The 15,577-nt window shown below is 37.2% G+C and overlaps 1 protein-coding gene across 1 annotated transcript in view; it reads left to right on the top strand.

Moving 5' to 3' along the window:
* Window positions 1–15,577, top strand: part of bbs9 (Bardet-Biedl syndrome 9) — a 144,523-nt gene that overhangs the window by 75,266 nt on the left and 53,680 nt on the right. Inside the window, exons 19-21 of the mRNA XM_088014191.1 lie at window positions 1,327–1,509; window positions 7,987–8,236; window positions 15,092–15,199. Of these exons, the coding sequence (XP_087870317.1) occupies window positions 1,327–1,509; window positions 7,987–8,236; window positions 15,092–15,199 (541 nt within the window). The remainder of the gene's footprint in view (window positions 1–1,326; window positions 1,510–7,986; window positions 8,237–15,091; window positions 15,200–15,577) is intronic.

Genomic DNA, 15,577 nt, shown 5'->3' with positions numbered 1-15,577 from the left:
AAAGTTTCAGTAACCAGCATAAATATCTTTCAGCTAAGTACATTATCATAATTAAGTTTGCTGATTAAGTTTTTCAGATTTCCAAAATCCCCATGTTCTTCTTTCCATAAGCATACTTCAATATATTGGTTGAGGGAAAACATTCTTCTTTGTGTGATTTACATGTGTAATCAAGTGGAAACTACTAGCAGCTGTATCTAAGATTTCATATTAATCCCTACTTTCTGTTTTGATATATATTCCATCTTATGAACCTCCAGAACTCCCAATTTTATAGTTTTGGATTTTGAAGAGAAAAATAATTTATGAGGTTTGAAAGTTTTACCAATGAATATACTGTGTTTAATTTGGGGATGTGGTGAGTGGCTGTTAAGAAATGGAATGCTGTGATGAAGTCATTTAGGATGAATTTAAGCAAACATCAACAGGAGTAAATCAGCCACCTGAGGGAGCAACCGGTGACAGTAATGAAGGAGCTGCAGCCTTGATGCTCATAAATCTGTTTGCACAGACTGTGCAGTCAACATTTCGAGCTTTTGGGGATAAATGTAAATGTTGTACCGAAAGTCACATTGACTTTGATTTATAGTTGTTTAGGAGAAAAAGTTGGAATTTATTTATTTATGCGTTTCTCTTTTTTGTAACAACAAATCTTCGGTTGATGATTTGAAAAAAAAAGTTGATGTCCATTCATCCTCCTACTTGCTGAAGAAAATATGGAAATAAAAATGCTAAAAATTATGTTTTTTGGTATAAATAGTGCCCTACAATATATTTTCAACATGAACATCCCTCTGGAGAACAAGATTGTGTATTTTAGTATTACACGTCAAGAAATTAAAAAAAAAGAAACAAATATCTTATGACCATTATTTTTAACAGCAAGTAAAATGAGCGGTACAAGACAGGACAAACTGACCCTACATGACTGTAAATATATAACATTTGATGCATGTAAAATGGAGAAAAAAATAACAGCCTTTCTCAATCACAATCACAAGACCACATAATTTAGTTTCTGGTGGCAAAATTGGTAAGCATAAGTCAAACTCTGAAGACCCACTTTTATTTTTACAAGCTAAGATTGGTAAAACCATACTGTTATTATGCAGTTACCTAAAATATAAGTGATCGTTTTCTATCATAATCTTTACCGTTGTCACAATATTACCACAGAATTTCACTATAAAATTCTGTTTCTGTATTGGCCTCCCCTTCTTGTATGTGACTTATAAAATTGGCTTCCTTAAGAATCAATAAAGATAAAATAAAGCTAAAAAAAATAAATATTTCAGACAGGTCCTTACACCTCTCCGTCTCCTCCAGGTCATTGCTTTGGCCGAGGCTGCAGAGGAGAACCGGGCGCTACTGGAGCAGGCTTTCGTCCGACTGCGGAGCTCCACTCACCTGCTGGTGCTGCTGCTGTCCCTGTGGCAGGGCCTGACCCCCGACCAGACTGCCATTCTGGAGGCCACCTTGCTGCCGCTGCTGCAGGACACACCGCAGCTGGTACACACACACACACACACACACACACACCTACAGGAGGCAATTAACATGTCAGTGTCCTTCCATCCATCTGTATCCTGCTCGGTAAACACAACCCCCAGCTTAAACACACACTCAAAACTTTTAAAATGTATTAAGTACCTCTGGTCTCTGAGGATTTCACACACACTCAATCACACACTAACGTGACTTCTCTCAACACTCACCTGTCAGCTCCACGCTGTGAATGTTTTCTGTGCTACCTTTTTCTGAGTTCAGCATTAAATCTGTTTGAGTGTGGTTTCAAGACAAATATGATGGAGTTTAGCTTGTTAATAAGAGTCAGAGTCTGAGTTTTGCTGTGGCAGCTTCTAGCTGTGATGAGTGTGTATTATGCATGTTACAAGAGACTTGCCTCTATAAACAGCTTTGTTGACAGAGCTCCAGCATTTATTGCAACCACACTGCCAAGGACCTCTTTTCCAATAGAAGCTGTGTATGTTTTTATTTTTATTGGAATCATTTCCATTAGATTAACCACTTTTTTCAGTCCAGTAGCACTAATTGGAACAGGGATCATTGGGATCAAAGTTTTCATCCTAATGAACCATAATATCATGTTAAAGGTTTAATTGTGGTTGGTTTAGAAATTAAATTAAAGTGGTTAGGATTCTTTTTGTGATTCTCAGGCATGTAAGAGAACATACCTGAGAAAGTAGCTAGATGCCTGTAAAAGAAGCTATAAAACCTCTTTTACAATTACCAAACAATCTTAGTAAATTTTTGTGCAGTGTTCTAATTTTTATAACTGCCCATCTTTGGTTCGTGTCAGTGTGTTAAATTTTCCATGACTCTGATCAGTTCCCTGGAGCTTTCATTACCAGTAAGTCTATTTCCAGAACTGTCTGTCTGTCTGTCCCAGCATTACACAGTCACATCAAAACAGCTGCATGTAAAGCGTCTTACAAAACTAACAAAGGACGAGAGAGAATGATAAATTGTGGACAAAAATAAGTTAAGAAGGACAACTGATAAGCCTCGATGGACTTTGAAAGTGTGTCTGTTTTTTTAACTTGGATTATTGGCATTAAGTGAATTAGTAATAATTAGGGTCACGTCAAGAACATTACGGCAAACAGGTGGACTGACGAGCTATTTTCAGACAACACGGCACACTGTGATGTGACTGTGTGCATAAAAATGTGATGATGTAATGATCATCATATATTTTGGCTTAAAATAGCTCTGAACTTTTAGCACTTTGGTTTATAATAACACAGGAAGCACCAAAATAAAAATGCATCAAATTATACACTGGACTTAAAGTGGAGGTTTCAAAATAATGAACAATGAGTTTATAAATGAATGTGTTAAAGTGTATCAAATGCATGTACACAAGCTGTAAATGGCAGGAGTTTGTAGTGGAAATGTGTCTTATCTAACATGGAATGACTATATGTTTTATCTGTTATTAATACAGCTACAAAAAATGCAGTTAATCTTTTCTTGTTAGTCTTATTAGAAAATAAAGAATCTTCTGGATTTTTAGGGAATTATTTAGGTGCCAGTGCCCACTCTTGACTTTTGACCTTTTCTGTGACCCTGCAGGTGAGGTCAATGCAACTGAGTGCAAGTACGGGATTTCTTTAAGAGGGATAAATCCCTGGAATGTCACAAACATGAATAAAGTCAGAGAAGAGGATAGACGGCTAAAGTGCTGGATTAACAGAAAACAAAGAGGCGTGGAAGAGATAATGAGGAGGAGGAGAGAGACAAAAGAGAGGAGAGTTGAAGGAAAAGAAAAGACTTAGTTTGCTTCTAGACTTCCAACAAGTTTTACAAGAAATTATTCCAACTTAAACTGTTACTGCAGTTGCAAATGTTATCATTTTTGTCATAGATGAGGCCTGACATAGAGAAAATAATATTAGCTATCCGTCTTTTCTCTAGTCAGATTTGGTTCACAGCTCATGGGCTGTTACCCTGAAAACAAAGATCTTGTCTCCTTAAGGGGAAGAAGTAAAAAAAAAATAATAAAAAAACATAATCTGAGTCTGTTTTGCAGCTAACTAAACAGACAAGAAGAAAAGCTGCTCTTTTCATAATTTCTCTTGCTTCAGTTTTTCACATCTGTGCTTGTCCTGCTTGTCTCTCTCTGTTCTTCATCCTCTTCCATCACTTCAAGTACCTTTTTCCTTCTCCCCACATCTTATTTCAATTATACCTTTTGCTGACATTTTAGATTTGTACCACATTTCTGTTTCCCCTATATCATTTAATCTTTGATATTCTCCATCCATTTCCCATGCCTTAATTCAGATCCATCTGTTCTCACCCTCATTTCTGTTTTCTTAATGTCTTTGCTGTTATTTATGATGTTTCTTTTATGTTATTCTCTTCCTTCCTTATGCAGTTTACATTTTTCATGCAGTTAGTGTTTATATAAATATCTTTCTTGTTTTCCAGTCTTGCAAAAAACTATGATTGGAGTAGCAGATTTAAGTAGAAGGATATGAGCATCATTTCTTTAATCTTAGAGCTGCGTGCAGACTTTAGCAGATGCTGCCAGGTACTGGTTTTATAAAAATTAAGAATTGCATTTATTTACTTATTTTTATGATCAATGTCCTTTCATATTACCATATTGGACACTTTGGCATCTAAATCCATTCAGACTGACACTGGCAAACCTTGTGGTCAGCCTTTTGTTACGCACACGTTTCCGTTGTTTATTTTTCAATCTCTGTGATTTTAGACAAATATTTGCTGCTGTGATGACTTTCCAAAGTTGTAAAATTCTTTCTATGAGTGTTTAAAACCACTATACAATGTTTTGGCAACTGTAAAGCTTTTAAATCCCTTAATCTCTTGCACAGGGTTTCTATGAATGCTTAAATTCTTCCAGGCTGGATCAGAATGACTGTAAATTATAACAAGAATAAAGCACTAACACATATACTATAACAATAAAAACAATTTTTAGACATCCAATATATGATCCATAAGTGACACTTTCTCTAATTTTGTTCTTGGTAAATTGGACCTGTAATTCAGAACAAGGTTTATTTCTAAGCTTGTAATGTTACAATCACTTTTGCTCAAAGTCCCAATTTTCCTCACAGCTGAATTCAGTCCCTTGTCATTTTTTCCCTTGAGAGCTCCCATCCTGCAACTTTCTCTAATTTCTCCTAAATTTCTAGATTTATTTGTTCGGTGCGGGTTTCCCCGCCTAGTTGAAGCTATGCGCTCTTCTGCTACAATTCCTAAAGAGGTTTGGATCTAAAGATTTGACCATGCAATTATTGTTTTGCAGCATGACATCTTGCCAACTATGATGATGGTCTGACTGTAGATTGAGACCATCATAGTTGTCCTTGTAAGTAAAACCACAGGGCAATCAAACAATTCATTCTGCTGCCAATCAATTCGCTTGAAAAATACCTGGCTATGTCGGGCTTGTACCACCTCATCAGGTGGTTCCAAAAAACAGGAACCAGCTCCATACGCAGGATCTGCATATGAAGATGAATCTGACCGGGACTTACTGGAGACAAACCACAGCTGTGGAATTTCTATTCTGTTCTCCTCCGCCTGGAAACCTGAGATGTGCAGGATATGTTTCCTCTTTCTAATGTCTTAAATCATGTCATATTGTTGTTTGTTTGTATTATAATATTGTCTATGGTTTTATGCTTTTATGTGATGCATCTCGTCTTTTTTAAGTTTTTCTTTTATTCTCAGTTCATTAGATATTTTTTTCTGTAAAACACTTCTCATGAATACTGCTATATATAAATAATCTTGTCTCATCCTAAAATTTTATTTTATCAACAATCAGTGAACGAGCTACGTAATACCAAATCCTGTTTTGGTGTTACATAACCAAAACAAGCTATTTGATTGTCGATAAAATTTCCTCTTATCGACAATGAATGAAGCAATTATGTAATACCAAATCCTGTTTTTAAACATTCTTTCAGATAAAGGATTCCCCTCATTTAGTTAAAGTGAATGATGTTTCCCCTGGAAACAGACTGGATACATTGTTGTCATAGAAGCGTAACTCCGGTCTCCAGAATGACTTTCCCAGTCTTGATGGGGATGTCAGAACTGGGATATCACTTTCTGAACCTTTACCTGTCTATTTGGGAGCATTTCAGGGTTGTTGCTATCCATACCAGTTCAGCGACATTGCTGTCCCACCCAGGATTTTCCTCTGTGAGACGTGGTGTCCTGTATGTTTTTGGAATGCTTTTAGGTTTAGCAAATGTTTGAAAAGTAGAAAGTGGCATGATCAGGCCAGATGGGCAGTTGTTGTTTTTTTGGTGCATGAAACCAATATGTCAACATGTTTGACTTTTTTCCTTGGTAACACAATAAATGTCTCCAATGGGCACTGAATGGGCACTTCAGAGGAAAATCTGCACTGACTCCTAAAGGACAGTTTTGGTCATAGAGAGTTAATGAACCTAACATGCATATTCAAAGCTCCCAGTAAAGTGTGCTTGCTGTGATTCAATAACAGGCTAAATTAAATCACAATTTTCCAGCAGTAATGAAAAATTAAATAAAATATAATCAAGGATTAACCACCAAGTCCTACTATTTCAAATGAAATCTCAGAAGAAGTTGTTTTTATAGCTGCTTTTATTTATAGTTTGCTCATAAAATGGTGATTTCTTATAAACATTTCATCCAATACTTGTTAAAATGAATGTGCATTACCTTCTGTATAGTCTACAAGTTAAGACAATTTGTCTTCATTTCTCGTCCTACCCCTCAGTCCAAACCTGTTCTGCTTTGTTTGCTTCCTCTCCCTCTCAGCGACGAATCCCAGCACTTCAGGCTTAAATATATTAAATATTGTTCAACAGTATGTGAAATGTCTGTGTCAGTGGGTGTGTGCTTCAGCCTGCCAAGTTTCCACAGAAACCTGCAGTTATTTTGTTTTAAGTATTTGATAATCTGGTGAGGTATTGTGATACAAACAGGTCACCCAACTCCCATCTGTCCTCCTCCTCCCCTTTCATTTCTCTCTCAAGATTTTTCCCGTCTACTGTCCTCGTTATTATCTCTGATCGTTCTTCACCTCAGTCTCTAATATATCTTACCATCTCATCTCCTAGGCCTTTTACAACCATCTCTTTATGTCTGCTGCCCTTCATTTCTTTTTTTTCTTTCTTTCTCTCTGTCAGTATCACTCTGTCACCATTATTACGGAGCTGATTACCTGTCATTATGGCTCATTACAGGTCAATCATTGTGGCGGCAGGCAGGGGAAGGAAGGAATGGAGGGTTTAGAAGGGGGAAGGGTACCTGTCAACACACCCTTTCCCCTCTAATACCTACATGCAACAAACACACACATTTTGCCTCGTACTTAAGATGAAAATGAACTTTTGAAAGTTGTTTTCTGTTTGACTCATAATGAGTTTTTTCTAATGTCTCACAATTCAAGACTTTCCAGGAGGACAATGGGTGCAAATGCAGTAGTATATAGTCAAACTTGTCTAATTTTACTCATTCTTCTGTTGTTCTTTGCACATCTAAATTTGTGTTGTTAAGGTAACAGCCTCATAAACTTAAACTGAGCAATCTGTTTTCACAAAGACACTTATAAGCTTGTTGGAGGATCCCAAGGCATTTACAAGTGAAAAAGGAATATCTGGACCTTGGAGGGAATATTGAGTCTCCATGTGCAAGGAGATCTTTAAAGGAATGTGTCCAGAGTTGAGCCTCATCAAATATCCAAACCACCTCCACTGACTCCTTTTGCTTAGGAGGAGCAGCAGCTCCCTTCTGAACCCCAACCAGATGAACCTCCTCTGAACCTTCACCCTGTCAATAAGGCCTAACCCTACAGAGGAAGTTCGTTTCAGACTCTTGTATCCAGGATTTGTTTGTGATGTGATCCATCTCACTATCATACTGTATATGAAGGTCCAACCTGTCTATCATAGTAAAGGAAGAACACCTCAGTCCAGCAATCCTCTGAATAAAGCTCATTTTGGCCACTTGTATCTGGGAGTTAGTTAGTTTATTTATTTTTTTCTTTTTTGAGTCATAATCCATATCTCATGACTGTAAATGAGGGTTGGAATGTACAACAACCGATAAATTGAGAGTGTTTTTTTTTTTTGGCTCTCCTTTTTGTTCACCAAAACAAATTGGAGCAGCACTCACTTTACTGCAGACAAAACCCCAATCCTTCTGTCCATCTCCCCTTTCCATCCTACCAACACTCATGAAAGCAACATGGAGATCCTCACTGGTCTGACTTCCTTCATCACTGATGTTTGGAAACTTGTTTTACTTTATTGTACTTTTTTCTTTTATTATAATTTTTAAAACATAAACATCATAAAATCCAGGTAAAGGTTACATTAGTCGCAGATAGTCATTTAGACCATCATGTTACTCTTATATTTGTTGCAGTGCTAACACACACACATTATCTCTCTCTGTGATCCATGTTAAATTGTCCTCCTGTTTCATCAGGGCTGGGAGGAGAGCTGTGATGCGGCTGTCTCTCACCTTCTCCGGAGCTGCTTGTCGCGAAGCCCCAAGGACCAGGCCACTTCTCTGGCCCAGGCAGGCGGCCCCGTGCTGGGCCTTCCCCAAGACACCACCCGCCTCAAGAAACACATAGCCCTGCTCTGTGATCGCATCGGGAAGGGAGGCCGGCTCACCCTGGCCTCTGAAGCTAATGTCCAGATCCCTGCACAGATTCAGAATCTTGCTGCTCCAGGTGAGTAAGAAGGGGAAGATAAAGAGGAGGATGAAATGAAATTAGATGGGCAGCTAAAGCAGATACAGTGACTGTAAACTTTGATGTTGACGATAGTTAATCATTCCAGGTTTTCTGTTGTAAAAATGTGAATTTGTGGAATTTTTTTCTTGGTAGTGAAACATATTTTGCACATTTAGGTGTACCAGCAGCAAAGTGAAAGGCATGCATGTTTACACAACATTAATTATGACAACAAAGACAAAAGAGACTTTACAGTAACTGCAAATTTACAACATTGGAAAAACATTATTAGAATTGATATATACAAATTCAAGAAATGTGCAACTGGGTTGGACAATTTTCTAGATTTTCTAAGTTTGTAGTCTAAGTAATGACTTAAAAATGTTTACAAAATATGCTTAAATATGTTGTTGTTTTGTATGTGCAAAACAACCAAATGCAAAATTTTAAGAACCCTATAATTTATTACTTGGTGGGCTTATTTATAAGACATATCTCATAAATAATTAAAATTACGTGCCCTGCACTCTTATTACAACTCTAGCATAAATTCCTGTTGCTTTTTTCAAAAATACCGTTAAATAATAGATTAAAAATTACAGTATTTGCATGTATGAAAGGAGTGACTGAGTGTTTTTTTTGTTTTTTTTAATCATGGAGTCTTGGACTTCATTTTGGGCTTCTACCAAACTTCACACACACATACACACACGGAGCGCAGCAGTAAACAGGCTTCTCAGATCTTGCTTTCTCACCCGCCTGTAAACATACACACTTGTTTGCTTTTCCAACAACACTTACGGAAATCGTTTCCCCTCTCCAAGACCACAACCACACAAAAAGAGACATGTACACACTGGGGATACAACACATGAAGTTGCACTTCACTGGCAGGAAGTGTGTGTGTCGGTGTTAATGTGTTTCTGGTAGTTTCCTGGAAATAAAAACCGCCTGAACAGAACCGCCTCATGCAACAAAATCATCAGCAGTATGTTTAAAATGAGCCAGTATCAGCTGGAAGCTTTTGTTCTTAAGTGCTGTAATTAACACAGATGAACAGAATTAATTCATCCAAGAAACATTCCCATTATCGTAATTGTATGTTTTAAATCAACTATTTATCAATGGATTAGTACAAATCAACTTCCATAAGTTGGTTTAACTATTAATTTACTAATGTTAAAGGAATATTAATAAAAAAAACAACTTTTTTTATTAGTTTGACTGCGTAATTCTTTTCAGAAAACAAACTTAGTATATCATTTTAGCAGAACTTTAGATTAACTTTTTTTTTTTTCATTCTCCCTGAGGCACTAAAACTTATGCAATGGATCAGATGTCTTACACAGCTCTAGAGCAAAGTTCAAACATTTAATTTCCAGAAGAGGTAGTGAAGAATACATCCCTTCAAAACTGGTTGGAAATTACACCCCAAAAATGTCACTTTATGCCTATAATTACTTACTAAGAGGCTCAAATATTCAAAAAATAAAGAAGGAACACATAGAGCTATAATATATATCTATCTCCTTAAGTTGTTGTTTTCTGAGGTGATACAATAAAGTTAGACTGATTGCTCCTTGTTTGGATGTGACATTCAGTTTGTAGCTTATTTTCTTTGAGGCTCCAATTATTTGTGTGTGGACAAAAACCTGTTTTTCTATTTCACCAGGGTGTAACAAGATCTTGACTTCCAAGATCTCTCAATTTTAAAACATATTTTGTCTCATGACCACTAGCTGGTTGCAGTCAGCCTGGCTTCACCTGATGAAGTTTTGATAGAAGATATCCTAAATACTCTTAAATCCTTTGTTTGCCAGCTTATGTTTCCAACGGGAGTAACAGACAACATGCAAACAACATGTGAGGGCAGCCAAACTGTTTAGATGCTGAAGGAGGCAGAAGGAATCGCTATAACAACCAGTGGCTGTTCGTCTAGTGGTTTGTTGAGCTACATCACAATCGCAGCTCATGCTGAAAGATGTTCCACTGTAGACCATACATACCGTTCATAGTGAAACACTGTTCCTATGATGAAGAGATAAAAGGAAATGTTGAGTTTGTGGCAAAAATCAATAAAAATTGCAGAACGTAGGAAGGGCTTTTTGCAGCATAAACTTGATTTAGTAACATTAAAATCCCGTCTCATTCTTGTTAACTCGGTGTCGTGTTTCGACTTGTTTTGTGAGTTTTAGGTATCGTCACACCCCTTACCGCTGCATACTGCTAAACAAGGCACTTGTCTTTGAAATACTATAATTATTATTGGTTGGCGTTGTAGCAGCATACTGCACTGTGATTGGTTCTTTCCCACACAACTGTTGGTCCGTCTTCTGTTGGCAGCATCAAAAAAATAAGGTAGACTGGGACCACCTTCACTCGCCATTCGATTCTCACTTGGATTGTAATCTCGATTTTCAGAATCTATGCTCCAGAGTGTCTTTTGCTTGAGTATTAATAACTAATATTTTCTGAAAAACAGTAAAATATCTCATTTCTGGAGATAATCACAAAGCAACGAGCACGTAAAAAACATACTCCTTACTTCTGTGGTGTAGTAAATGCAGTTGGGAGGAGATAAAGATAGGGTGGCTTTTTATCTTTTTTTTCTACCCGAAGCCAGAGAAGTCACACACTTTCCCCTGTCAGTCTGAATCACTGACTGAATTAAGATATTTTCCATCTCTAGGGGGCCGGCAGCAAAATGACAGGGTTGTGTTTTTTTGTCTGAGTTTTTCAGTTATTTCAGGCGGTTCTCATTTTCCTTTTCTGTTACATTCGCGCCCAAACCAAAAGCATAAAGCTTACTAATGTAATTTTAAAATTATTAGTCAACTTATTGTCAGTATTAATTACAGTGAGCATTTTTATTCCACCTCGATGACACATTGCCCTCCTCTGATCTTTTAAGTGTATTTTCTCATGTCGTGCCTTTTGAATGTAATACTTTTTTAAACTTTATTTCAAGGGTTTTTCCCCCAGTTAATAAAGTCACAGTCCATTTGAAGCGAGCACGCACATTTTCTCCTATCCACACAGGCTATTTTCACTTTCTTCCACTGGTAGCTGTGGTTTGGGTCCAGCATCTATTTCAGAATTAAAGAGAGGGGAGAAGATGGGCAACGTTTATGCGTCCTTCAGTATTTGCATACACATACATGTATCTGTGCATGGATACGTGAGGGTCGGCACAGGAAACTACATGTAATGTGTTTAAGTGTAGGTCATGTTATGTGTGTAATTCTGAGCAGCTGTCTGTGTTCTGTCTGTGTGGGGTTTCCAAATTGTAGAGTTCTCCTCCACATCGCTATATATAAATCAGCAGGGTGCTATTTTAGGGGAGAATTTGCCACTACCTGAGGTTCATCATTCAACAAATCCAACCAATGTCACCATAAATGTCAGTAACCTGCTTAGAGAATATTAGACAATATTCAGCCCATGATATATCCATATCCTGTGTGTGAGATACGATTTACAGCTACACACTTCCTAAATTTTGATCTGTGCCTTCAAAAGCAGATTAGAGCGGGTACGGCACATGAGTCGACGTGTGGACACGTGGGTGTATGAACATGTGTGCCTTGAGGGGGGACTGAAAAAGCGTAAAGCCCACAGCCAAATTGCCGGTAACCACAGTAGCACAGTGTCACCCCCATCTTCAAACCACAGCCCAGAATAAAGCTGGAATGCTCTGGTGTGTCCGCATTTCAGACCAAAACAGACCCGTCTTTTGGAAGCAGCTTAACCCCTGAAACAGCCTGTCCAGAGTTGCTCTAAAACTGTCTCAAAGTTGTCACGCATTGGTTTATGCAACTTGTAATGTTCCGAACGATCAAACATGGATCACGGCTTTTGATGTGACCGTAACTGTGCTTCGTAGATATCATTTAAAGCAATTAAAATCTATTGGGATGGATATTGTGATGGAAATAGCTACTCATAAAACATCTAATGATTTATCATTTTCTTTTACTCCTTCTCTTGCAACTTATTCAAATATGGGAGACTTTGTGATTTAATCAACATTGTTCTTGTCACAAAGAATATTTGAATTAATTTTATACAGCAGAACCGAATAAAGACTTGAATATGTTTATAGGTTTTCTATGATCTATTGGTTAAGTAGGGTGGAAGTCTCCAGGGAAGACATTTGCATTTTGCAACCCACAGGCCACATCAAGCAAGTCTTTAGAAGTTATAACGTTCCATATGAAAATTGGATTTTAAATTTTGTTGTGTTAAAGTGTTAAATTTATATTCAAATATTCTACATATTCTACTTTTAATTAAAAAATTAACAGTTTTTCTTTTTCAGTCTTTAATTTCCTGGATTCCATATTTGAATGTGCACTCTTGTGTGCAGTGCAGTGTTGTAAGTTGGCTCCACACCAGTACACAAACAACGATGCTCATTTGTCTGAGAAAAGTAATGTTATGCTTAAAACATGAGCCTTGACCTAAAAAACTGCCTGGACAGGAATCAGGGTGGCAGCAACTTTTTTAACCTGTTAAACTTTGATACTTTTGTCATTTGATGTAATTTCTTACAAAAATTATTTTTATACCTGTACTAATATGAGAAATTAAAATCTATCTATATATATCTTGTTTGTGATGCTAGTATAACAACTACTTGTAGTTTTGTTTTAAATTCTAATAATAATTACTGTGATGGAAGCAATTACTGCCACTACATCTCCTAACAATAATTGTACTGTGTAAAGCTGCTAATAACCTGTCTACAGTGGAATATAGACATTAGACCTGCCAAAAGAAATATAGAAATGCACTAAACTGACCAGATGACAAAATACCTGCTATTTACAGGAAGCAAAAGAGTCGGAGGAATGTGTGTGAGGTTAGCCGTAGGATAAGGCTTATATGCGATGTGATTTTACAATTTTTTTTTCAGCATAAGCTGCTCCAGAGGTGACTAATTTCCTTACCTGATGTTGATGTTAAACCTTGGTTAAAACAGACACCCTCATATGTACCATTGAACTGTACGACAGTGTTAAAAAAAACAACTTGCCCTGGAAAAACACCTGCCCAATTAGGAGTGAGGCCTATCCCGTTTCAAACAACTGACGTTGAGTGTGTGGCTGTGTGTGTGTGAAGCCACAGGCTGTGGTCTCACCAAAGGGAACAAGATTGGCTTTAAAAAAGGCCAGGATAAATATTAGAGAGGGCTTACCATAATCTTAACACACACAAATGTAGACGCAGAGGGGGAGATGGAGACACACACACATTCTCAGACACCTTAAGGTAGACTTGATGGCAGACACACATGCACGCTCTGTCTCGTAAATGCACACATACACAATGGCACAGTGTGTGCTGTGCACGTTAACTGAAAATACCCTGAAACTGGACACAATCCTAAGGGATCAGAGGAAATCAGGGAAAGGGTGGGATAAGACGGGGAGAGAAGGAGGGACTGAAGAAATGTGAGAAAAAGCACAAGAGCCAGGTTAAAAGAATAAAAGAGGATAGATGACGAAGTAGAACGAGAGAGTTGAGATATAGATTGAGAAGCAGGTAGAGAAAAAGTCTCAAAGTGTTGAAAGACACAAGCAGAAGAAGTAAGGATGGGAGGCAGCAGGAGACAGAGAGATGAGGGGAGGAGGAGACTGTAAGATGGGGTAGAGAGGGCGAGACAAGGCGTCCAATTCATCGGCCTCAGGAGCTCCTTAAATCCAGACTGATCCAGGGGATTCTGCTGGGGATTTTTATCTCACACATACACAAAATCACACAATCACAACGTCACACATCCTAGTTCACACACACACGCACACACACACACACCACATGTCCATCCAAACACTTGTTCAGAGCTACGCTTATATTCTTCTGAAATTGGATCTAATCTTTACGTTATCTTTATGTATTCTTTTAGAAATATACAAACAGTGCAGAGAAAACATGTGAGTGTTTAAAATCAGTTTTAAGGAAAAAAATGATTCACAAAAAAGGCAGATGTCAAGTTCTGAATCAAGTCCTTGTAGGAACTTTATAAAAAACATGAAGCTTTTTTATGTGTCAATTGTTGGTATGTTTATTTATTTATTAAATAATTAAACTAATTTGTTATTATATGTTGTTTCCGTCATATAGACATTGCTGCTTATATGGCATTAAATAAACCCAAACTTTTACAACTACTGGTTAAGACACATTGTAAAACATTGAAACAAAAATAGACTGGATAAAAACAAAGGGTAAATAGCAACTTGAATCATCCCAATTAAAGTTTAGCTCTGAACCAAGGAGAAAAGAAATTTATCTCAGGACTTTTAACTTCTCCTTTGTCTGTGTAATCAGAAAGCAAACAGTCTGAATTTTAGAGTGTAATTGTTCATGTCTGGAAAATAAATTACTTATTTTGATAAATTACGCGTTTTGTCTAGAGAACAACTGATTAGGCTATGTGAATCTTAAAGCAGGCGTTGAAAAGTTTTAAAAGGCCTTTAAAAACCTTTGGGGTTTTTTTTCTTATGTACCCACAATTAAAATAACTGTTTTAAAATTGCTTCTTACTTTGAGGCACTTTTTTCTACCAACCTAATTATTTTAGCAGCTTAGGGGATAACATTTGCAGTCTAAGTGTAATTTTAGTTTTACAATATACCCACTTGAAAAGATTTTCTAAATGTTTTGGATTTTGCAACATCAGCTTGTTGGTAGAAGGTTGATGAGCTGCTGAAAACCTGGTAAAACAAGAAAACAAAGATCTTGTGGTGCCTGTCTTCTGTGAAGATGCTCCACTTCTTTCAGCTATGTCATTAAGACATGTACCTATTATATCATAGTATGTAAGTATTATTGTTTATGTTTTACTCACAGGAGGTGTTGAGCCAATAGCAGAGGTTTCTGGTGATGGGGAGGAGCTGGAACCTGCACAAGAAATGACCAAATTCATCAAGAAGAAACCATCGAAGAAAGTCAAGAAAGGTAGGAACATGTAGTCCTCTGTAAGTTGATTTTCTACTTTTCTTTGCAGTTAAATACTTACATTTTTCTCCATTTATAGGTCATCCTATCAAACCAAATAATATTAAAATTCATCAGAACTTCATACCTAACAGATGACAATAAATCCTGCCCAGAGCCTTGACGCTACCTGTTCAGTGTCTGTACAATGTTATATCATGTTCCTCATTGTACCAGACAGTGTTATACCTCTCACTGCTGTCAATCAAATTCGGCAAAAACCTTATATGACTGAACCTTATATGAATCAGCTGATCTAAAGTTTATGCTTAAAGAAATGTTTAAATGAATTAGCTTGTGTTGAGTCGCTGAGATTGATTACTAACATGTTCCTTTTCA

The sequence above is a fragment of the Poecilia mexicana genome, unplaced genomic scaffold, assembly GCF_051168715.1.
Source record: "Poecilia mexicana isolate PSO_F unplaced genomic scaffold, ASM5116871v1 scaffold_16, whole genome shotgun sequence".
NCBI classification, from domain to species: domain Eukaryota; kingdom Metazoa; phylum Chordata; class Actinopteri; order Cyprinodontiformes; family Poeciliidae; genus Poecilia; species Poecilia mexicana.
This window is presented reverse-complemented; position numbering and strand designations above follow the sequence as displayed.